This window comes from Eutrema salsugineum, unplaced genomic scaffold (genome assembly GCF_000478725.1).
Source record: "Eutrema salsugineum unplaced genomic scaffold, Eutsalg1_0 scaffold_2, whole genome shotgun sequence".
In the NCBI taxonomy this organism is placed as follows: Eukaryota; Viridiplantae; Streptophyta; class Magnoliopsida; order Brassicales; family Brassicaceae; genus Eutrema; species Eutrema salsugineum.
In genome coordinates this window covers 8,141,302-8,163,107 of record NW_006256829.1, presented here as the reverse complement: position 1 = coordinate 8,163,107, position 21,806 = coordinate 8,141,302, and the positions used below count along the sequence as shown (strand labels likewise).

Here is a 21,806-nt window from a genome sequence, read left to right as displayed (position 1 = left end):
TGTGAACTAGACCACTACCACTCTTCTTCACCTCACATATCAATCTATCGGTTGTCTTCACATTATTCCTTCTGTAAACAGCTCCAAATCCCTTGACAAACACACTTCCGTTTTTCTGAACCTTTATTATCTTCTCCATTGTCCCGAACTTAGTTACGAGTGGGTCGACGACAGTTACACGCTCAGGGAAGTTCAAGTTATAGTCTTTTATGACGTGTGCCGGGATGCGCTGCATTATGAAAGAAAAAACATCATAAAAACAATGCACAAAACTAATTGTTATAATCGTAGTGAATCACTACTAGTGATGCATTTCACATAAAAAAAAAACAAACCTATAACCAAATAATGTTAAAGTTCATATTTTTATTCTTACCAGTTGGCTTTTCTTCTTCGGATTTAGGATCACAGTAAAAGACGGGTTATCAGTATCATCCAGATACCGTCTTTGATCATCTTCATCATCCTCAACATCAAGATCCTCATTATCATCATCATCATCATCATCATCAGCCTCAACATCAGCAGCCTCAACATCAGCAGCCTCAACATCATCACCGTCACCGTAATCTTGATCATCATCATCGTCATCACTGATTATCATGAGATCATCTTCACCATCAGATTCATCTTCGATCTCTCTGGTTTTCACTGAATTTCCAAGCCTTTTACACGTCGCCTGGTCGTAAATACAGAAATTGAAGAGCCGAGAGCCATCAAACTCGAAAGCCAAGAACTCTCCTCCCTTCAAATCTACGCCCTTGACGATTCTCTTCCAGCCATCAACCATAAGAAATTTCTCGATACCATCACAACACTTCCTCAGCTCTAGTTTCCAAACGTTTCCATAGATGCTTCTAACAATTACGTTCTTAGGCATAGAATTTGGTAAGCATCTGTTGAAAGAAACGGGTACTTCCTGAAAATTATTTACATTTTTTCAAACCCAACTAGAAATCTACCGATGAACATGTAAGAAACAAAAAAACCAAAACCCATGAAAACGAACTTAAAACAGAGTGAAAAGAAAGTGTCTTTTACCAGATCATCTCCAGATTCACCAGGCAAGTACACTTTAAAGAACTTTGGAAGACAATCGTCTGAAGAATTTCCTGTTCCCAAAAAAAAAAAAGAAGAAATTGGATACATTGCGATTGGAGAATCAAGGACAAAGAAAAAAACAAAAGACTAAAGGAGAAACCTTTTTTCATTGTCACCTCTTTGTACAGCTCTCAGAATACCTAATTTCTTCTGGGAATTGAAGGTGAGATATGTTCTTCAAACCCTAAGTTTAGCGATCTGATGGTTTCATGGAAAGAATCTTACTTTTGTTGGAAAAACTTGCAAAAACAGAGGTTGCGCTCTGTTTCTGTGCTTATTGCTTCAAATGGAAAACATACCACTTATAACACTCATTACTCATAGTAATTCGACCGAGTACAAAATTACCGCAGGCCCACGATAACAACAAATGGGCCTAAGTTTCGGTCTAATTCAATCGATACAGATTAAATGACAATATTGTCCTGCGTAGTTTATACTATCTAGTAATAAACTCGTCCTTGATTAAGTGATAGCTTTTACATGGTAATACTCAACAGGACATTGCAAGCTCAAGATCAGCCCAGTGGTGGGATTCGCCGTGGCAGCTACAGAGAGATTGTTATCAAATGTAGCATCATCTGGATTATTGTACTAAAATAATGTCATTGAGATTAATCCAACCTTGCATTGTACAAAGGACGACCTTTGTCAAGAACCATGTTTATATAAATACAACATTCTATGTATATGAATTTGTTGAGAGACTTTTGTCACCATTACATGTTGCAGACACACAAAACAACACCAGGAGGTTGTATAGATAGCAAACAACTGAAATGATTCAGGAAGTTCTGGTTAAAAATTCAATACTACTACAGAAAATGTCTAGATTAAAACCTAGCAAGATGTTTTAGCATTCTTACATATTCTGGCGTTAACACATAGACCATTCTTCTCCTTGTCTACCTCGCATGTTATATTATCAGTAGACTTCACTTGATTCCTTGTTTTTATACTTTCGAATGATTTCTTCTGATTGGTGTGACCCTCAATGTTCTCTAGTGGGTGATGAGATTGATGAACTAAGGGATGTGTAAGCCATAGTCCTTTATGGCCTGAGCTCGTATGAGCTGGCATCACGAACAAAACAATTATTAAACAAATCATGAACAGATGCTTCTATTGATGCACAATGGAAATGCAAAAAAAAAAAAAAAGAATGAGATTTCACATTTCTTACCGGACCAATTTCTGCCTGTCTCAACTCCACTTCTTCTCCCATCATCATCATCTTGATCACCATCAGCGTAATCATCATCATCATCATCATCATCATCATCATCATCATCATCATCCTCATCATCATCATCAATAACTATGATATCTTCTCTAGATTTATCTTCGTCACCAGAATCTTGATCACCGCTAATATCATCATTAACATCATCAGAACTATCATCATCAATAACTATGATATCTACACTAGGTTTGTCTTCGCCAGAAACTTGATCATCATCATCTCCATCACCATCATCATCTGCATTATCATCAGCATCAGCATCATCATCATCATCGTCATCATCATCAATAACTATGATATCAACACAAGACTTATCATCTTCGATCTCTTTGGTTTTCGTTGAAATTCCAAGCCGTTTACACGTTGCGTGGCCGTAAATACAGAAATTGAAGAGTGTAGAGCCATCAAACTCGAACGCCAAGAACTCTCCGCCCTTCAGATCTTCGTCCTTTACGATTCTCTTCCATCCATCAACCATAACGAATTTCTCAATTTCACCACAACATTTCATCAACTCTAGTTTCCAAACGTTTCCATAGATGCTTCTAACGATTACGTTCTTGGGCATAGAATTTTGTAAGCAGCTGTTGAAAGAAATGGGAATTTCCTGAAAAGGATTTACAAGATTTTTAACCTACTAGCTAGCTATCTATCTACTGATGAACATGTAAGAACAAAACCCAGAAAACAAAACAGAGTGAAAGAAACAATTTTGCAAAGCTGTTATTACCAGATCATCTCCGGAATCATCAGGTAAGTACACTTTGAAGAACTTTGGAAGACAATCATCTGAAGAAATTCCTGTTCCAAAATTAAAATAAATTCAGAGAATAGGATTCATTGCAATTGGAGAATAATAAAAAAAAGAAAAAGAAGAGACTAAGAGAAGAGACCTTTGTTCATTTTCACCTCTTCTGCTCTCAGAAAACCTAATTTCTTTTGGGAAGTGAAGGTGAGGAAAAAGAAAAAGCTTGTCAATAATAGTTCTTCCATCTCCATAGTTTCATTTAGAAATTTTGCTTTTTCTAGTATAAAACAGAGGCTGTCCCTATGTTGAGCGCTTTGCTTCAAATGGAAATGGAAAGCATTTATGCGGTATGGTACTCTCTACTTTTACTTAGATGCGCCACAAACCGAACAGCTCCGGTTTAAATCGAACCAAAAGATGTAATATGCAAATTTAAATTTGATTAAATTAGTACAGTTATATATATATTTTAAAATACCTGAATAAGGAAAAATTATTAATAGAAAAATTAATTTGAGATCACAGATTAATCATTTTTCTTTTGGCCGGTGACCGGTGTTTTCCGACGCCGGCACTGTGCTGTTAATTTTCTTCGGAAAATAAATTCCGGTTAAACCGGTTTTCTTATGTGAAATATTTTGTTTGTTTATAGTTTTCCGACTTGATCGGTTTCACTTTCCGTTTAACGGATCATAAATTTCGAGGTCTTCGGATTTCCTTTCCTGTAATCAGAGTCTTTTGCTTTTTTTATTGATTCCTTCTCTGCGATCTTTTACTAATCCTTAGTGAAGTAAAGGATTTCTTAGGTTTGGAGGAATCACTGGTCTTTTAATGATAAAACAATCGATTTCTGATTAATTGGATATTCTTGCTCTTTTTCTTCTATTGAACCATTTTCTTTCCATCGGTTTATGCATGTTTTCTTTCAATTGAGTGTAAAATCTTACTCCGCCGTTATGGAGCCGTTAAATGGCTTTGGAGATAAGTTTCTCTTGCGAAGGAAGAACATTGTTTTTGATAACACTTAAGTTGATTATGTGTAGATTCAGTAGAGCTTCGGCGAAGGATCTATTTCTGATCTATTGGGTGTTATTCTAGTATATTTCTTCCGGTGGTAAGTGGTGTTTCAATCCGTTTGGTTAATCGGTGAAAAGAGCAAGCAATCAAACTTGAAGTGCAAGTTTAATTATGGCTGTGGAGATTGAAGTAGCCGGAGGTGATTTTCAGTTTGCAAGCGACGGTGTTCGAAGATGCCCGGCGGTGAAGATCGGTGATGGGAACAGCGTTGATACGCAGATAGGTTCAGCGTGTGCCACGTGTATTACTCAGTTTTGATAAGATTACGTGTGTCAATACACGTGTATCTTATTATGCTTTTGTTATCTGAACCTTATTTGCTTCTGGATTTAAAATATTTGTGCCTCTTGTATGTAGCCTATTGGGCTTTAATGAAATCTGTTGTCGACAAAAAAAAAGAAAAAAAAAACAACGAATGTCAACCAAAAAGACTCACCTAAAGAGCAAAAGTTGTGAAACAAATACATTCGAGAAGAAGGCGGGCCAGAAAATGAGAAATGGGCTTACAGTGTGGCCCAATAGCGTCCTGAGAATATAGTCAAACGTGGTACAAAAGAGTAGACCGTTTTTAGTGAAGAGTAGAGTAAGGGGTGTTATAGTCAATTCAGTTGTTCGCCTGGTCCGATTTTCTTCACTGTCGTCTTATCTTCTTTCGATTTCAAAAGTTTTCAATCTCTTCCCGCTTCCGACGCCGGCCAAAATTCAAACGTCTATCAACAGTCAATCATCATTCTCTGACCCACTTTCTATTTCAATCGAGGAAATCTTCGAACCTATTTCTGATTTCCGAATTCTGAATCCCGACGAGCTTTTCTTACTGTTAGCAGAAAAACCCTAGTGATACCGATTTCCCCCCTCTTCAGATCTCGGACGCTGCTAGACTCTTTAATTAAGGGTGAGATAGGGAGGTCTCTCAATGGAGAAGGATATATTAGATATCTCTGGAGAAGAAGAAGACTATTGGCTTCTGAAAAATACGCCAATGAAATGCGTTACGTCGTTTGCTGGTGGTAATTCCGGCCGAGAAAAGAGTTATTTTGATTGCTCACCTCTCCAGATCCCTAGATCGAATTGTACTGTTCCTACTCGATCTCCTTTTTCTTCAATTGGTAAGCACACTTCAATCTCTAGATCCTAGTTTCGTTCTGATATTGTTCTTCCTCACTTTTTATAATGATAGTTTTACATGGACATGGTTTTATTGAGAGGAACAATCTTATATTTCTCCACCCATTCGCTGGAATCTCTTCACCGAAAGATGATTTTCTCTCAACCTTGGAAATGTAAAATCTGAAGTCCTTTGAATTGTTGTTTGAAATTGTGGAACATAGCAATTTGGATAGTCAGTATACAGTATAAATTTGTGCATTTTGCAGATAAATGAAGGTTAATCCTTTTTGCAGGAAGAGTAACAGGCAACAACAGCAACATTAAGCAGCTAAGTCCATCTATTGATATAGGCAGTGTAGGGAAGGAGAATACTAGTGGGAGCAATATTGAATTGCCCAAATTGAGTGTGGAGCGACAACAGATGAAAAAGAAGAAGAGGAATGCAGGGTTTAACTTGCGGAAAAGCTTAGCATGGGATAGAGCTTTTTCAACAGAAGAAGGTGACTGTTAGTGTTTGTGGATTTATGTATAGATTAATTCTTCTGTTTCATTGGCTTGGTCAACGGTACTAAGTTGTGCAATATCGTCTTGAACCAGGTGTTTTGGATTCGGCTGAGCTCTCTAAAATAACTGGAAATGCTTGCCAAACTGGTGGAGACCTGTTACCTTCCATCCAAGAAGAGTTCAGAGATTCAACGTCAGCTTCCAAATGTACAAGTGTTTCGCCAGGACTACAAGCACTTGAAGAAAACTTATTTAACGATTTGCCTTTGAATAGTAAAAAGAGAGAGAAGAAGATTGTGAGTGGCTCACTGTCAAAGTACGCACCCCCATCTAAAACCCAATCTTCCCTGGTGAGTTTACTGGACATGAGTTGAAGAATTTTTGTTTTCTTTTTCTAAATGGAGCTAGTGAGGGTGATCAGTCGTTTCTTAAAGTGTCATTTCCTAGCAAAAATAATTTTATTTGTAGGCACATTCTAGCTAAATGTCGAATGTTTGCATTATAGGCCCAGAAAAAAGTAAGTGCAGGTCAGGATTTAAGGAGCGGGTCCAAACGCAGTGGCTGTCCCCGGCCTCCTCCTTCATCATCATATCCTTTTCTTACTTAAAGTACTTGGTGTTAAGGAAATCACCGTCCTTGCTTTTGTGGTTTTGTTTTTTTCGCTTATTAACCTTAACTTCTTTGAACCTTAAAAAGACCCGCAACTGTGCATACAACAACACCACGTGGCAGAGAGCTGAGCGTATCTAAAGTTTCTACTACCAAACCTGATCCAGTTACAGTTGCAAACAACATGAAAAGGACTACTCAAAGTCCAAGCAAATCGAAACTAACTCAACCTACCCAATCAAGTATGTTCACATTCAGTTAGTAAATGGAACCTCTGCATCTCATAGCTTTTATTATTTTTTGTTTCAGCAAATGCCTTTGCTGCATCTTGTTCATATATTGCTACATGCATCCTGTTCATATATTGCTACATGATCGCATTACCTTGGTAATTTCTTCTGCTTTGACAGGGAATTCTCAAAAGAGCTTAGGATCAGTAAGCTTCTCTAAAAGTACTTCAAGCATCATTAGTAAAACAAAATCTAGCCTGGCAAGCAAATCTTCAATTCCTAAGCCCTCTCTTACGCAATCTAAAAGACATGTGGTAAGCAATGGTGCCCTCGCCAAACTTATATAACAATTAGATAATGCACTAGAAGTTTACAGCGAATGTTTTCTTTTCCAAAGTCTTCCAATTGAGAGTAACATGTTGCATTTTTCTTGAACTTTAGATCTGCAAAAGATCAGAACTTTCTTCAGTATCCAACTCACAGCATTCTGTTGTTGGGAAGTCCAACGATGGCCCTATGACTACTTCAGATGTGGATATGCTTGGTCATGTATCAAATTTACGCGACTCTAATGTAATTACTATGGGCACCACATTAGCTCAAAGTTCATGCAATAGAGTTGGAAACACGAACTCCGCAGTTTCCCCTCTGGGAAAGCCCTCAGGTTTAAGAGTGCCATCACCGTCAATTGGCTATTTCAGTAAGGTATATTATTGAAATATACTGAAGTCTAGCTGTTGTTGAGGGTCATAAATATGGTTTTGTGCTTTTAATCGCTCATACTTCATATTCCTGATTTTTGCAGTCCGATTCTCAACCGTCGCACAGTTCAGAAGACAAACATAGTCAGCTTCCTAGGTCTGATGTTTCTTCAGCTTCTCGTTTTCCTTTGATCCCCACCTTCAAGAAACCCCAATTTTCTGAAAAAGTTCCCAGTGTTAACTCCAAGTCAGCAATTGGAAACACCGGCAGTTCAGGTTCAGCTGCAGGTTTCTCTGCTCAAGAAAGGGTGAAAGTAGACTTGAAAAACACTCGGGAAAAGGAATCTAAAGTGTCGTCTTGTTCATTGAGTTCTCAGAAAAATGAAAGCCTGCAGCAGCCATGTATCATTCAAAGTGATACTGGAAAACTAGTTCTGGATGATGTAACTATTTGTACATCTGAGAAGATATCTACTGTAAAGTGTTGTGAAGATGTCCAGAGTAGCAGTGAGCTGCCGCCCTCAGGCTGCAAAAATTATGTACAAGAAAGTAATATGTATGATGATTATATGGATGAGAAAAGGAAGACTTTCTGCTCAGTAGAATGCCCACTTTTCAAAGATTCTATGGGTTCTCCATTGCAGGGTCTTTCTGGCGCTTCTGGCGTTTCTGGCGATGACTTGAAAGTCAGCAATCCAGGGGAACTAGATATTTGTACTACAAACGAATTTAGTGGAGATTTAGATACAATTGATGTACATGGACAACCACTAAATGAATGCGTGCACCCGGGATGTGAAGAAGAGATTAGCCTTTTCGTTTCTGGAGAAAAAGATGCTCTAATTGTTAATCATTTTACTGAAAATGTAGCAAAGCAGCCTGAGGTTTTACATTCCGTCACTGCAGATCCAGTTTTCCTAGGGAATGTTGCATCAAGAAAAAGTGATGTAGATGATCTGTCTTCTTCAGAAATTCAGTTAGGTAATACTGAATCTGTTGTCATTCCTTCGGGGCCTGTTAATACACCAGATTGTGTTCAATCCTCATGCAACCATTTTGAGGAAAATGCAAACTCTATTCTGTGTGGTCATAACATGGTGTGTGATGCTCAGGCTGTATTAGAAATGGAGAACAGAATTGAAGTAAGCGACAACACAGAGACAAACTGTGATTCTGATTTCCTTGGTCCATTTCCCGATTGCAAAGACCTGTTGAGAGAATCTGAAGAACAGCATTTGTTGTGCCAATTAGTCTCCGAGGGGAAAGATGGCAGTCATAAGATAGATGTCTTGACCAGAAACGAAAGAGCAGATAGAGATGATGGTCCTGATATGCAGATAGATTGCTTTACTGGTTCTCCTGATGTTGAGCAGAACATGGATCAAGTGAAATTATTAATGCCTTCATCTGCAGAAAATAAGATGGAGGATAAACCGTTGGGATCATATCATGAATCATTCTCTGAGAAACTAACTTCTGAAAAGCATATGCAATATAACTGTTCCAGTGTTGCAAATTCATCTAATGTAAAGGTTGTTCATGTAATGAAACAGACTGATCAACTTGGAACATCAGATGGTTGTTGTCCAGCAAAAGATGTAACCGCCACTGTTTTCTCTTATTTAAATGAGGAACTCGAAAATAACTCAGAGCTGGAAGACATGGATCTGGTTACTGATTCAGATTTTTCAGATGAGGAGCATGAGGGTAATTTGAAATTGAAAGAAGTGGATCTGGTTACTAAGTCAGAGCTCATTAGTGACCTCGATGAGTTTTCTGTCAAGGGCATTCTTAATCAAGAATACCTGGAAGCAGAAGCTATCCATACTGCATCTGACCAGTGTGGAAAAACTAAAACTCTACTAAGTGAATCAGTTGGAGATCCTGAGATTCTAAATGAGGACACAAATTTGTCCAGAATCTCCGAAGGCATGTCGAAAGAGGATTCAAACTCTGGATGTATTGAGTATAACTATTTTGGAAAAGCTGAAACCCAAATAGGTACTGAAAAGGATTTCAGTGCTCAGGTTACTGATCAAGAACTCGGCTCTCATGAAGAAGAAGAAGAAGTTCAAGTTATAAAGATCTTTCCTGATCCTGTAGCATTTGTGACCACAGAGGAAGAATCAGGAACTCCAATACCCATGAATAAGGCTTTCTCAAGCAGAGATGATCTGCAGCCTAAGGAGTTCAATGTGCTGAGCGATGACACTTTGACATCAGAAAGCAATAGAGTCCATGCTTCTGGAAGCAGTAGCAGTAGTACATGTTCATCAAAAGGCAATGATAAGACCATACAAATGTAAGTAATCTAATCCAGTCTCCACTAGTACGCTTTTTCTATTCCTTCAGTGCAGCTTATGTTAAGATAATTCACTTTTTCAACAGGGATGCTAAACTTGAGAAGAAACCTGATCCTATAATTGTAAAGCCTCCAAATGCTGTTCCGTTTTCTGACGAGTGGTTAGCTGCATTTGAGGCTGCTGGGGAGGTATAAACTAATATAAATTTCTCATCGATGTACACAACAACCAGGGTTTTAAACTGAAGATCTACTTGCTGTTATTGCATATGAAATAGAATTATTTGGCAATGCCTCAGCAGATCTCTTTTGTTAAAAAATGTAGGAAATCCTAACACTAAAAAGTGGACGTGTACAACATTCACCAACCGACAAATCTGCTCCTGAACCAAGTCCATGGTCTCCGGTATAATCCTCTCTCCCTCTCTCCCTCTCTCATTACCATTTGTCCGTCGACCTGAAATAGTGTTGAAAAGGAAACAACAGTTGAAACGTTTGGACTTGATTTTAGTTTGGTTGATTTTCTTACTAGTATGACAGATTACAATAGTATGTAGTGTAAATTTTCACTATCTAGCCCACTAATCAAATAGCTCACTGCAAGCTTTCATATCATCCAAAAGATAAGTAGATGTTACAAAACTGGTTCTTGAAAGTAACTTGTTGAATTCATTTATTTTGTGATTGTCAGGTCAAGAAGAAGAACAATCAAGGAGTAGGACCATTTGACTGTACAAAGTATACCAACAAAGGTCTTCCTCCTGCTTTAGAATGAAAACTAAGTTTCTTCTACTTTAACCATTCTTTTCTTTGGCTTTTAACCCTTTTTAACCACTATTAGGAGGTTAAAACTTTGTTGAACACACTCACTTTGTTAATTTTGGTATACTTGAGAAATAAAATGTGTAGAAAAAATGTTTTCTTATCATTTTTAGGGATATTTATTAGGCTGAACCTTTAAAATTATAGATGTTTGAGAGGAATTAGGGTGAATGCAAGTGAACATATCGTCCATTTTCTAACCAATTCTGTGATCAAATTTGTAAGTCAATTAGAGCCCGATCAGGCTAGAAACCGCATTACTAGAACAAGATAGTTGTTATCTTTATGTCTTTGTCTTCTTCAATACTCCAACAAAAGTCTCTTTATGTCTTCGTTCTTCTTCATTTCTCTAATTCCTCCGCTCTAGAAGTAACGCTAAGCGTAGAAATTGAATTACGTAGATTGTTTGGCATATATCCAACTTTAACAGCATACAGCAGTGCAGATTAGCCGTTTCTATTAGATAATTTGGGCCTTAATTAATATAAACGAAAGTTCAAACGATCAAATCCTCCTTACCAATCGTTTGTTTCAATTGATGGCATGTTGAAATTAATTCTTCTGGGTCAAAATAGTCACTGATTATCGGTCCACTCAGAATTTTTTAACTCAAAACTCAGTGTTTTATTAAAAGAATTCGAGTAGCATATCTCCATATTTTTTATAAGGTCAATTTCTAGCCAAAACAGATATTATATCTTAAATAACCATAACAGGTTAGGTGAGAATTTGGAAAATACCCAAATAAATGAAAACTTTTTTGTAGTCAAACTATGAATGCCCCTTTCTTTATATGTGTGGTTAGGTGATTTTTGGTAATAACGAAGTATCTAAGACTAGAAGATTTCATGTGGTTGAGTGATTTTTGGTAATAACATGAAATGCCCTAAAAACCGGTTGACATATACCGGGTAATGAAAACCGAACCGGACTGAATATAGTAATAAAATCAGCAATTAAAAGGGCAATAAAAAGTTTTTTCATTAACTCTTTTTCTTATTACAGTTTAACAAGACAGCAACGTGGATCTGGCAAAAATTAAGGGTTAAAAAAGCAATCTCACCCAAAATCACAGCCATCCATTTTCTCTTTCTCTCTCTCTCGCTCGCAATCTCCAGCTCTCGTTCGAGCTTCCATTTCCTCATCTCGATCTTCTTCATCTGCAATCTCAATCCAATCTTTCGTATGTTTTTCCTTTTACCTCTTATTGAATCTTTTCTTATGGAGTTTGAATCTGTTGAATCTCAAAACCCTAATTCTGTTTCTGCTCCCGGGGTTTTTACATGGGATCATTGGTTTATTGGCTTGGATTGTCAATTGTGATTGAGATTTTGTAATTCTCAAAAAAAATAAAAAATTGGTGATTATTTCTTAACGATGTGTTTTCACTTGTCCGTTGACGCGTCTCTAATTGAACCGTCGAGGCACATGCACAGATCGATTCCCCGGAGTTTCGTGATCGTTGATGCATTTTGTGATTCTTATATTCCTAGTATCGATCTGAAAGTTCGAATATTTAAAGTAAATTTTAGAGTTTTCCTACTTTTTGAATTGGCTTAGGATAAGGTTGATGATATGAGTGAACACAAATTCTAGGATTGGATCGCGAATATGCTTAATAAGTATTGATCAAAATTTTAGCCTTTTAGCTTTTAGCCAAGTGTGGTAGTTGAGCTCGTGTTATCAGTCGTAGTTTGGCTTATGCTTATATTTTATTTGATGGCTCACGAAATCCTTTCTACTTTCTTAGTTTGTGGCCTTAACTTTTATGATTAATGTATTTCATAATCTTTCTTTTTAGACCACCATGAGTGACCATGGAGAGAAGACTTGTCCACTGTGTGCTGAGGAGATGGATCTGACTGATCAGCAATTGAAGCCTTGCAAATGTGGCTATCAGGTCTTGGCAACTGCTTTCATATTCCGATAATTAGAATTTATATGTTACTGCTTAGTCGTAAAAGTGACCATTTTAGTGAGAACCGTTGTGCTTACTGCCATATTCAATAGCAATAATCAGCATATACTTTTATTGGTTTAGCTAGAAGTTTCTGCTGCGGTTTCTCTGTAATTCATTAAATAGATTAGATGTGATAAGCAATGTCTCAGTGGAGCAAGTACACAACTTTTGCTGGCCTCATTGACCAATGATTGTGTGTATGTGATTCAGATATGTGTTTGGTGCTGGCATCACATAGTGGACATGGCAGAGAAAGATCAAATAGAAGGGCGTTGTCCAGCTTGTCGCACTCCATATGACAAGGAAAAGATTGTAGGGATGACTGTTAATTGTGACAGGTTATAATGTGATGCTTGATATGCAATCTTTTTTGGCGAATTTAATCTTAGTCTGGCAAAATTGCTGATTTACATCTTCACCTGTTCCCAGTCTGGCCTCTGCTGAAGGCAACATGGAGCGCAAGAAGACTCAAAAGTCAAAATCAAAACCTTCTGAAGGGAGAAAGCAACTCACCAGTGTGCGAGTCATCCAAAGGAATCTTGTTTACATTGTCGGGTTGCCCCTTAATCTAGCAGATGAAGATGTATGAGAACCTTCATCCAACCTATTTTAATCATTTCTTTGTTGATTGCTATGTGACGAGTGCTCCATTTTTCTTACAGCTACTCCATCATAAAGAATATTTCGGTCAGTATGGAAAAGTGCTAAAGGTTTCCATGTCCCGAACAGCATCTGGTGTCATACAACAATTCCCAAACAATACATGCAGTGTGTGCGTTTTCTGTCAACCAAATTTAGCCCCTAATCATGATTTTTTTTAATTACTTTTGCTTGCATTATTGTTTTCTCTGATATAATTATTGTTATTTCAGATATATTACTTATGCAAAAGAGGAAGAGGCTGTTCGCTGCATTCAGGCTGTTCATGGGTTTACCTTGGATGGTAAACCACTGAAGTAAGTTTTCCCTCACTTCCTGTTTGTTTGAAACTATGTGGGTAGTGTTTTTAATCTTGTTTTCATTCACTTAACGATAATATGTATATATATTGCAGGGCATGTTTTGGGACAACCAAGTATTGTCATGCATGGCTGAGAAATGTTGTATGTCTTCTATGGATCCTTATGCTTTTTGGCTCCCTGAGTTGTTCTTTTAGTTACCTCCTTTCAGATTAAAGTTGAAATTGATGTCTTTGGAGTGATGAATTGCATAATTTTATTTCCAGGCATGCATCAATCCTGATTGTCTCTATTTGCACGAGGTTGGTTCTCAAGAGGATAGTTTCACAAAAGATGAGATCATATCAGCCTATACAAGGTATTTTAACAAACATCTAAATTTTATAATTAATGATTGTTCTCTTTCGTGAATCCATTATTTTTAGCATGTGTAATATATGGTTGGTCTAGTATTTTTGGATGATTAGTTAAGTCTTATAGTAATTTTGAAGGAGCAGAGTTCAACAAATCACTGGCACAACAAATATTCTGCAGCACCGTTCAGGGAGCATGCTACCTCCACCACTGGATGCTTATTGCAGTGACAGTTCTTCTGCAAAACCAATTGTAAAAGTTCCTTCAAGTGTAAGTTCAATGAAATCTCAGCTTTCCCTTGACAAGATGTGCAATTTCGCTTGAGCCATGTGTTCCAAGAATATGTTTTCTTAACTTACGAGTATAGATTAATTAAAAACCATTATTTCGTATGGGCTTTAGCCTAAAAAAACTCTCCCATGCCTCAAATGACCCCAGACTAACCACAAAAATACTCCACATATAAACGCTTTCCTATTTGTTAATCCTAGTTGGTGACTAGCTTAATGATGTGGCATGTCTCAATTTATTTTCTATGAGCAGAATGCAGCAAGTGTTCCCAGGTATTCTCCACCTAGTGGGAGTGGGAGCTCTAGCAGATCCACTGCTCTTCCTGCTGCGGCGTCATGGTAAGTTTTCACTTGCTGCTTTTTATGCAATGCAAAGTATTTTGATTGGTCAATCTAATAAAATGATGATGCTGTTACAGGGGAACACATATTGCAAACCAGCAGTCTTTAGCAACTTCAGTTACCTCAAATGGATCTTCTGATATACAAAGATCAACATCAGTAAACGGAACCTTGCCCTTTTCTGCTGTTGTTGCAAATGCAGCTCATGGGCCTGTATCCTCTAGTAACACTCTTAAAAGACCATCGCGTAAAGAAGAAAGCCAAGTAGTTGTTGACAAAAGCAAACCTACCGTGATGAAGCATTTGCAGCATAATATTGGGGTTGATTCTGGGTCCAAGAGAACTACCTCACCTGATAGAGATTTTAATAGCAATCGGTTATCCAGTTCAATAGACTCTTCCCATAATGGCAGAGACATTGACAAGCCTTCAGCTACTATGAACTCGTTTGACGATTTTAATGAAGCTGTAGAAGATAACCCTACTGTTAGCAACTTGTCGGTTGGTGTTTCAGGCATGGGGATAGCTACGAATTCTAGGGATGAACGTCCTGATATTCCAATGGCGATTGGTAGTCCGTGTGATCAAGGTTCTATTAGACAACCTGGTCATGAAGTATCAAAATTGCCACATTTAGAGCAATCTATAAACACTGATACGAAAGCTATCCCATCAGAGAATAGAGTCCCCTGCACAACGCCAGAGTGGGATTGGAGATCAGATTTGCAGTCCCAGATGCAAGTTGGCTCAAAATTGAAAGTGGAGGATATATCATCATTTGATAGTCAACGGCATCACCCTGAAGAGGAGATTATCCGCTCGCGGTTTCTGTCCGACTCTTCAAGTTCCATTTTGGATGCAAATCATTTGTCTTCTCGTTCTTCCCTGCCTTGTGAATTTTCAGGTGTGAACGAATCAGATTCGAGGTTCTCTTTGGATCTTAGAATGAATCTTCCAAATGGATTTGGTGAGAAATCCATGTCTAATGCGGTGCACTCTCTGTTTGCTAATGAAGGCAGTCACAAAGTTCGTAATGCAGATGACGATATAGTCTCAAACATTTTGTCACTCGACTTCGATCCATGGGATGATTCCTTAACTTCACCCAACAATTTGGCAGAGTTACTCGGTGAAGTTGATCAGCGATCTAGTACCCTTAAACCTTCTAACTTCCTAAAGCAACATAACAGCCAGTCCAGATTTTCTTTTGCGCGTTATGAAGAGACTAATAATCAAGCATTTGACAATGAGAACCATAGCATTTATGGGCAGGTGTCGAGAGATCAGCCTATTCAGGAGTCTGTAGTGAGCCAAGATATCTATCGGGATAATCTCGGGAGTCTAAATGGATTTGCTTCAAATTACTCTGGTGGATTGGAAAACTTTGCTGCTAGTCCTTTATTCTCGTCGTACAAGACTCCTGGTTAGTATTTACAGCTTATTTACGGCATTCCGTTGTTTCTTGTTTGGATGGGATCTTTTTCTGTCACGTTTCCAATTTGTTTCTCTGTTGCCCTATTGCAGTTTCACGACCTCAAGTCTCTGCTCCTCCAGGATTTTCTGCGCCCAGCAGGTTACCTCCTCCTGGCTTCTCTTCACATGAAAGAATGGGCCTATCTTCAGATACTGCACCAGGTATTTTTTTTTCCTTCTATTTTGGGGTAGCTTAGAGAGTGTGGCTGATGCGACAGACTAAAACTATTGTCAACTTGTATCGTAGGAACTCGTTTTCTAGACTCTGCCTCCTTGCTGAGGAATGCATATCAAGTACCGCCTCCAGTTGGTAATCCGAGTGGTGTAAGTGATATTGAGTTTGCGGATCCTGCAATTCTAGCTGTTGGAAGAGGGATGATAAATGCAGACTTGGATAAGAAGAGATCAGGATTCTCATCACAAATGAATTCCTTTGAGAACGAAATAGGACTCCGAATGTTGAGACAGCAGTCTCTGTCCGCTTCACAACAACAAGTTAATGGGTTTCATAATGATGTCAGAAACTTATCTCCTTCGCTTTCCGATCCTTACGGATTTAGTTCAAGGCTAATGGATCATCAGACACAGGGAAGTAGCATATCTCCTTTCTCACAGCTCCCAAGACAACAACCATCTGCAAATTCAGTCTTGTCTAATGGTCACTGGGATAAGTGGAATGAAGGCCAAAGTGTGAACTCTCTAGGCATGGCCGAGCTTCTTAGGAATGAACGGCTGGGATTTAATGGGAGCATATACAACAACGGTTATGAAGAACCGAAATTTCGGATTCCAAGTCCCGGAGATGTGTACAATAGGACATATGGAATGTGATTCTGGCATCAAGAGATGTTTCTGCTTTGTTGGATTTGCTCTTATTGATCCCAAGTGGTTGGAAGCATTTTACTCCAAACTGCTTCCGCCGCTGCGCATAGAGAAACCGTTTGTTATATCAAAGATGCAGGGCCCAACATAGACTCCTCAAGAGCACTTTTAAACTAAAAGGGTACTGTCTATATTTATTCTTTAATGTGTGATTTTGGTTTATCCATTGGTTCTGATAGCGTATGTGAGTATTCAAGATGATTTATCTCTGTTGCAGGAGCCAAAGAAGTTGATGTTTGGGTGCCTTCGATAGATTTGTTTGGGAATGCTGGCAAATTGTGGATGCATGTAAACTGTCCAAGTCCAACGATAACAGAGGTAGAAGTTGCGGTGGTGCCTCTGATTTATTCTTATTCAAATCGCAAATAAACTTAGTTCTGAAAAATAGTATAGCTTTTTTAAATTATAAGCAAGTCAAGTTGTCATAGCAAAAAAAGATAAAGAAAGAAAGAAAAGGTTTACTGCAAGCAATTGATTTGTCTTTCCTTACTCTTTTCTTTCTATTATTTTTTTTTTTTTAAAGTGATAGTCTTTTTATCCCGTCTCATATAACATCTTTTGGACATCTTCTACTTCCAAAGACAAATCTTCGAACCAGTTCATTAAACTTATCTTGATCTCAGTTGAAAACAAAAACGAAAAACGATCATGAACGGTGAATCAAATTTGGATCCTTACAAAAACATCAGTGAAAAACTTCATTAAACAAGATTTCAGAAATCAACCTAAAGAACAACCAAACAATTTTAACTAGAGAATCTTGTAGTTATCGAACATGACTCCAAGATGTTTGCAATGTTATTTCCGTGAGACCTACGCAAGAGGTGGAGAAAAGGCATCAGCTTCTGCGCCAAATCCCAAAACAGATCGGCTCTGTTCATATCCTTTGTGAGTCTCAGTGCCTTGAACACCACGAAATTCCCAAACTCATTCCTCGCAAGCCTCATCAACCTTCCTCCTTCGCACTCCAAAAACTCCATAACCACCACAACCATCGTCTCCCTTTCTTGCAGAAGCTTCTCTACGATGTAGCTTCCATACCTCCTAAACGACAAGTCAACGCAGTGCCCACGAAGACTAACCGCGACATTATGCGTGCAACGCAAGTTACGCAGTTGAAGCACGTGTTGGACCACGAAGTTCCCTGAAGCGTCGTTGCTTAGGAAGAGAGCGTTGCGCGCGACCAAGTCTAGCAGCAGATTTCTGTAGCAAGGATCATCCGCGTCGGTTATGACCTCGTTGAGCGCGATGCAGCCGTGTTGTTCACACGCTAAGTCGAGCGCGTGGTAAAGAGTGTGCTCGTACATTACATATCTCTTCTCCTGGTCGAAAACGGACATTGCTCGTATCGCCACGCGGGATGCGTACTTGTCCGTCATGATGTGGAGGAAACGGCGCAAGATAGCGGTGTAGAAGAACGCGTCCACGTCATCTGACATTCCGAGGAGCATCTGCACGCGTGTCGACCCGATCTTGTTTCGGACAACTTCCATGAAGGCATCGGAGTCTGACGTCAGCAACGACGCCATCGACAGAAGCTGTCTTTGGTTTAACCTTGAAGAGATCACCTCTTTAAAGTGTGCTCTCGTCAAGTTGTCTGTAATCATTAGGTTGAACAGAGGGTTTAAGCGCGTGTTTGTTCCGGCGTAGGCGCGTGGAATGAAGAATCCCGGAGGAGGAATATTGGTACCGGAGATTCCTTCTGATGAGGAACGGATATTTGGCAAAGCATCGTACATTGTCGACATGGAGAAGGTATTATCTGAGATTGCCATTAGTACTACAGGAATTATTAATCTTAATTAGAGAATCTGATTATGGAGAATTAAGTGTGAGAACTTTTTTCTGAGCGATTGTTAATTGAATCTGTGTGTAGAGGGGTTTAGTGATATATATTTATACTAGTTAGAGAGTCTTTGTTTTGTCGGTTAACTTTTAGATTATCTGTTTCTATTAGGAAAAGGAAATCTTATAGCTGGAGTTTTCCTTTTTCCATTTTTTTTACTATAACGTTTTCCTATTCAGGGGTGGATTCCGATAAATAATGAAATAATCATACAATAAATTCACCACCAGAATAATTTTGTTCTACATAATTTCCATTACTGATCTCATCATCCCTCATGGGGCCTCGATCGAGTTTCCTTTTTTTTTTTTATGTTGTTTTTCTTTGTTTAACCAAGGAAATTCCTTTATCAGATTAGTAAATTAATCATAAAATGTAGCTACTAGATAAGGGACAAAACATCTAAACGTCCTATATTTTTCTACAAATGTGACACATGAATAGAAAAGAATCCGATAACGTAGTCAAGACGCAACCAAATTTTTATCTACACACATCGTGAGTATACATACATACACACACATTTTTAATTATTACCAAGAAAAAGTATATTAGTGTTACTTATAAATGTCTGATTTTTATCGATTGATGAATATTTACCTCAAATACTAAGAGCATATATAACAGCTGAAAAAACTTGTGTAGTCAAATGTTGATCTTCCTGACTCCATTAATACTATAGCCAGTGGCGGATGTAGAGCATAAGAGGGTGTGGCATGTGCCCCACACTAATTTCTTTATTTTCATAAATAACTATGTAAAATGCATTTAACCTAAATATTAGTTATACAAAATTATTCTAGTGCCCCATGCTATATAAATTTCTGCATCCGCCCCTGACTATAGCCATGGATGACATGATATCGTCGACCGTGAGTGATAGTAGCAACTAGCAAACTCGCGTCAAGACTGTTTCACAATCTTTTTTTTTTTGAATCTAATGTTAAATTATATTCAAGAAAAAAATAAAACGTTTTTATAACTTTGATCGAAACATTTTTAAATTGAATGAAAACTCAATCCGGTGGCTTATCTAGTAGCAAACCAAGTTCTGATCCCATCCTCGTATCGCATGTCTCCACTGCTGCGAATCGAGCTCAACTAGTTTCGGATGTTCTTATCGATAATCTTGGTAATGTGGAAGCTCGTCAATGGTGTCTCACCATGCTTTCTTTTATTTCTCTCCCTCCAAATCGAATGAACCGCAATCTGAAAGGTGTATCGTACAAGAAAGGTCACCGTTTTTGTATCAGAGAGGCTTGGTGAGGATGTCATGTATCTCTTCCCATTCCGATACAAACTGATCCTTTAAGAGCCCCTTTGCAAGATTCTCCCAGATTTTACCTGTGAAGGGACACAAGAAGAAAAGGTGATCGCGAGTTTCCATCGGATCACTACAGAAAACGCAAGTTGAGTTGGCGTTCACATTCCAGTTCTTGATACGATCCCCTGTAGCCAATCTGTTTTTGAAAGCCAACCAAACGAGAAACGAGTATTTAGGAGTTGCGTGGGAGAACCAAACTCCTTTGTACCAGTTTACTCTTGGCCGTACCCTCCTGATCAAGTTCCATGTGTCTTTCGACACAAACCTTTGCCGAAAGCTGTCTTCCTTAGACTTCCAAAGGACCATGTCCTCCTCGCTTGTTACTCTGTTTTGGCGAACAATTGCAAGCTCTGTTTCAATATCATCATACAGCCTTCGACGATGTCTGTTTCGTCTTCGCATGTTCAAAACCTCACCGACTGTAGCATTTGTAGGGATTCCCATATGTGGTGGCCCCTGAGTTCCTGTGCGATCCAAGAGAGGTCCCAATCCACACCAGTTGTCATACCAAAAGAATGTGTTTTCCCCATTCCTAACTTCCACTCTGCAAAAACTTTTCGCCAGATCTCTGTACTTTAACAGCTTCTTCCAAATCCATGAGCCAAGAAAGTCTCTATGGCTAAAATTGTGTTCCACACCACAATGGCTTTGTCAATTAGAATTGGAGGTGAGATCGGATTGCATTAAAAACTCAAAAGTGTACCATTTAGTGATATATAACCAATCAATGATAGATTCTTTTATCGAGTTTTTCAGAGAAAGCAAATAAGTTACCTGAATGAGAGAGATGGAACAAGAAAAAGACCGCGGTTATTGACTATTAAGCTAAACCGGGGTTAAAATTTATATCGACCGGCATCGGATAAACATGTTCACCCTTCACACGACTGAATTTTGTAGTTTAAGCAAATCTAGAAGAAGAAAAACATAGAAAATTGTAACAGAGGATAAATTTTGATTGCTTTATAGTCCAATTGTAAGTGTCTATTCTGTTTGTGGCCAAATTGTAAGTGTAGTATTAAAAAAGTTCAGGGATCTATTGGGAAACAGAAAAATAAAATCTGAATTAATTTCAAACTATCGTGAAGTTTCACAAACAATGGATTCAATATTGAGAGTGCCACCACAATGACTCTTTAACCAGTTAGGTATAATATGGAGATTAAACTGCTAGAATAACCAACATTAAAAGATCAAACAAAAACTCCTGCGGTGATAAAGCGAAAGTACATTCCATGATCTTGTCATGATCAGATGAGTCAATGGAGCCGCAGATATTCCATCTTAACATGCAGCATCTGGAAATCAATCTTCCTTAGAATGAAATATTATGGCCTATGTTTTCATCAATAGTCTTTGGTTTAATGCCCCAATTACAATGTAGTTGGTACTGTCATTATGAGTTGGTTTTTTAACTCAAACCATTTAACAGAGCATTGTAAGTGAGAAGAGCGAGAATAAATCCAAGACTCAGTATTTGATCAACTTTGTATCTCCTTTAATTTCTCTCTCAGCGGCTTCTATCTTCTTCTCCATGAATCAACGTATTAAAGTGTAAAACAACAGATCAAAAGAAATTAGAAAACAGAGTCCGAAACAAAAACCCATGTCCTTCATCTCCCTCACCATTCCGAGAGACAGAATAGGATCTGATAACCGAAACAGAGTCCAAAACAGAATGCTATCTTGTATTATTTAGACAAACTAACAAAAAAACTAAGGATCTGATCAAAGTAACTTTTTACTCCACTATTAACACATTCACAACTTTTTTCAGCCTCTTTAACAGCTTTCACTGTGGCTGTCCAATTTAAGTGTAGAGCAAAAATCGGTCAATAAATAATTAATTAATGTCAATAAATGAGAGCTATTAACCACGAGTTCAATGCAGCAAAAAACTTCTATAAGGCCACAAACTACTCACTGTAA

The 21,806-nt window shown here is 38.2% G+C and overlaps 6 protein-coding genes across 7 annotated transcripts in view; 2 read left to right on the top strand and 4 right to left on the bottom strand.

Annotated features, from left to right (window-relative positions):
- LOC112086813 (B3 domain-containing protein At5g60130-like) overlaps window positions 1-1,293 on the bottom strand; it is a 1,391-nt gene extending 98 nt beyond the window's left edge. The window contains exons 1-4 of the mRNA XM_024156718.1: window positions 1,202-1,293; window positions 1,042-1,112; window positions 377-919; window positions 8-229 (exon numbers count right to left, since the gene is read on the bottom strand). Coding sequence (XP_024012486.1) covers window positions 8-229; window positions 377-919; window positions 1,042-1,112; window positions 1,202-1,211 — 846 coding nt within the window. The 5' untranslated portion in view covers window positions 1,212-1,293. The remainder of the gene's footprint in view (window positions 1-7; window positions 230-376; window positions 920-1,041; window positions 1,113-1,201) is intronic.
- A 420-nt stretch (window positions 1,294-1,713) lies between these two features.
- Window positions 1,714-3,354, bottom strand: LOC18018473 (B3 domain-containing protein At5g60142). The gene is made up of 5 exons (XM_024156573.1): window positions 3,238-3,354; window positions 3,075-3,145; window positions 2,285-2,951; window positions 1,968-2,174; window positions 1,714-1,875 (listed from the first exon to the last, which is right to left on the bottom strand). The coding sequence occupies exons 1-5, from the start codon at window positions 3,341-3,343 to the stop codon at window positions 1,784-1,786; spliced, it is 1,143 nt and encodes a 380-aa protein (XP_024012341.1). The 5' UTR covers window positions 3,344-3,354; the 3' UTR covers window positions 1,714-1,783.
- Window positions 3,355-3,593: 239 nt separating this feature from the next.
- LOC18018472 lies at window positions 3,594-10,478 on the top strand. The gene is made up of 11 exons (XM_024156930.1): window positions 3,594-5,278; window positions 5,573-5,779; window positions 5,877-6,133; window positions 6,289-6,371; window positions 6,471-6,634; window positions 6,803-6,936; window positions 7,064-7,327; window positions 7,428-9,625; window positions 9,712-9,814; window positions 9,951-10,031; window positions 10,317-10,478. Exons 1-11 carry the CDS (start codon window positions 5,086-5,088, stop codon window positions 10,398-10,400), a joined length of 3,768 nt encoding a protein of 1,255 aa, XP_024012698.1. The 5' UTR covers window positions 3,594-5,085; the 3' UTR covers window positions 10,401-10,478.
- A 1,029-nt stretch (window positions 10,479-11,507) lies between these two features.
- On the top strand, window positions 11,508-17,198 carry LOC18018471. Of its 2 annotated transcripts, none has more exons than XM_024155731.1 (14): window positions 11,508-11,630; window positions 12,249-12,347; window positions 12,618-12,745; window positions 12,837-12,990; window positions 13,070-13,179; window positions 13,280-13,363; window positions 13,462-13,510; window positions 13,633-13,724; window positions 13,864-13,990; window positions 14,264-14,349; window positions 14,430-15,775; window positions 15,877-15,987; window positions 16,073-16,828; window positions 16,925-17,198. In XM_024155731.1, exons 2-13 carry the CDS (start codon window positions 12,255-12,257, stop codon window positions 16,654-16,656), a joined length of 2,964 nt encoding a protein of 987 aa, XP_024011499.1. In that variant the 5' UTR covers window positions 11,508-11,630; window positions 12,249-12,254; the 3' UTR covers window positions 16,657-16,828; window positions 16,925-17,198. The 2 variants fall into 2 exon arrangements, with proteins under 2 accessions (XP_024011499.1, XP_024011498.1); XM_024155730.1 differs by having other exon boundaries at window positions 13,858-13,990.
- A 255-nt stretch (window positions 17,199-17,453) lies between these two features.
- LOC18018470 (putative pumilio homolog 19) lies at window positions 17,454-18,482 on the bottom strand. The gene is made up of 2 exons (XM_024156752.1): window positions 18,415-18,482; window positions 17,454-18,345 (listed from the first exon to the last, which is right to left on the bottom strand). Exons 1-2 carry the CDS (start codon window positions 18,480-18,482, stop codon window positions 17,454-17,456), a joined length of 960 nt encoding a protein of 319 aa, XP_024012520.1.
- A 1,320-nt stretch (window positions 18,483-19,802) lies between these two features.
- LOC112086811 lies at window positions 19,803-20,321 on the bottom strand. The gene has a single exon (XM_024156713.1). It carries the CDS (start codon window positions 20,319-20,321, stop codon window positions 19,803-19,805), a length of 519 nt encoding a protein of 172 aa, XP_024012481.1.
- Window positions 20,322-21,806: the final 1,485 nt, after the last annotated feature.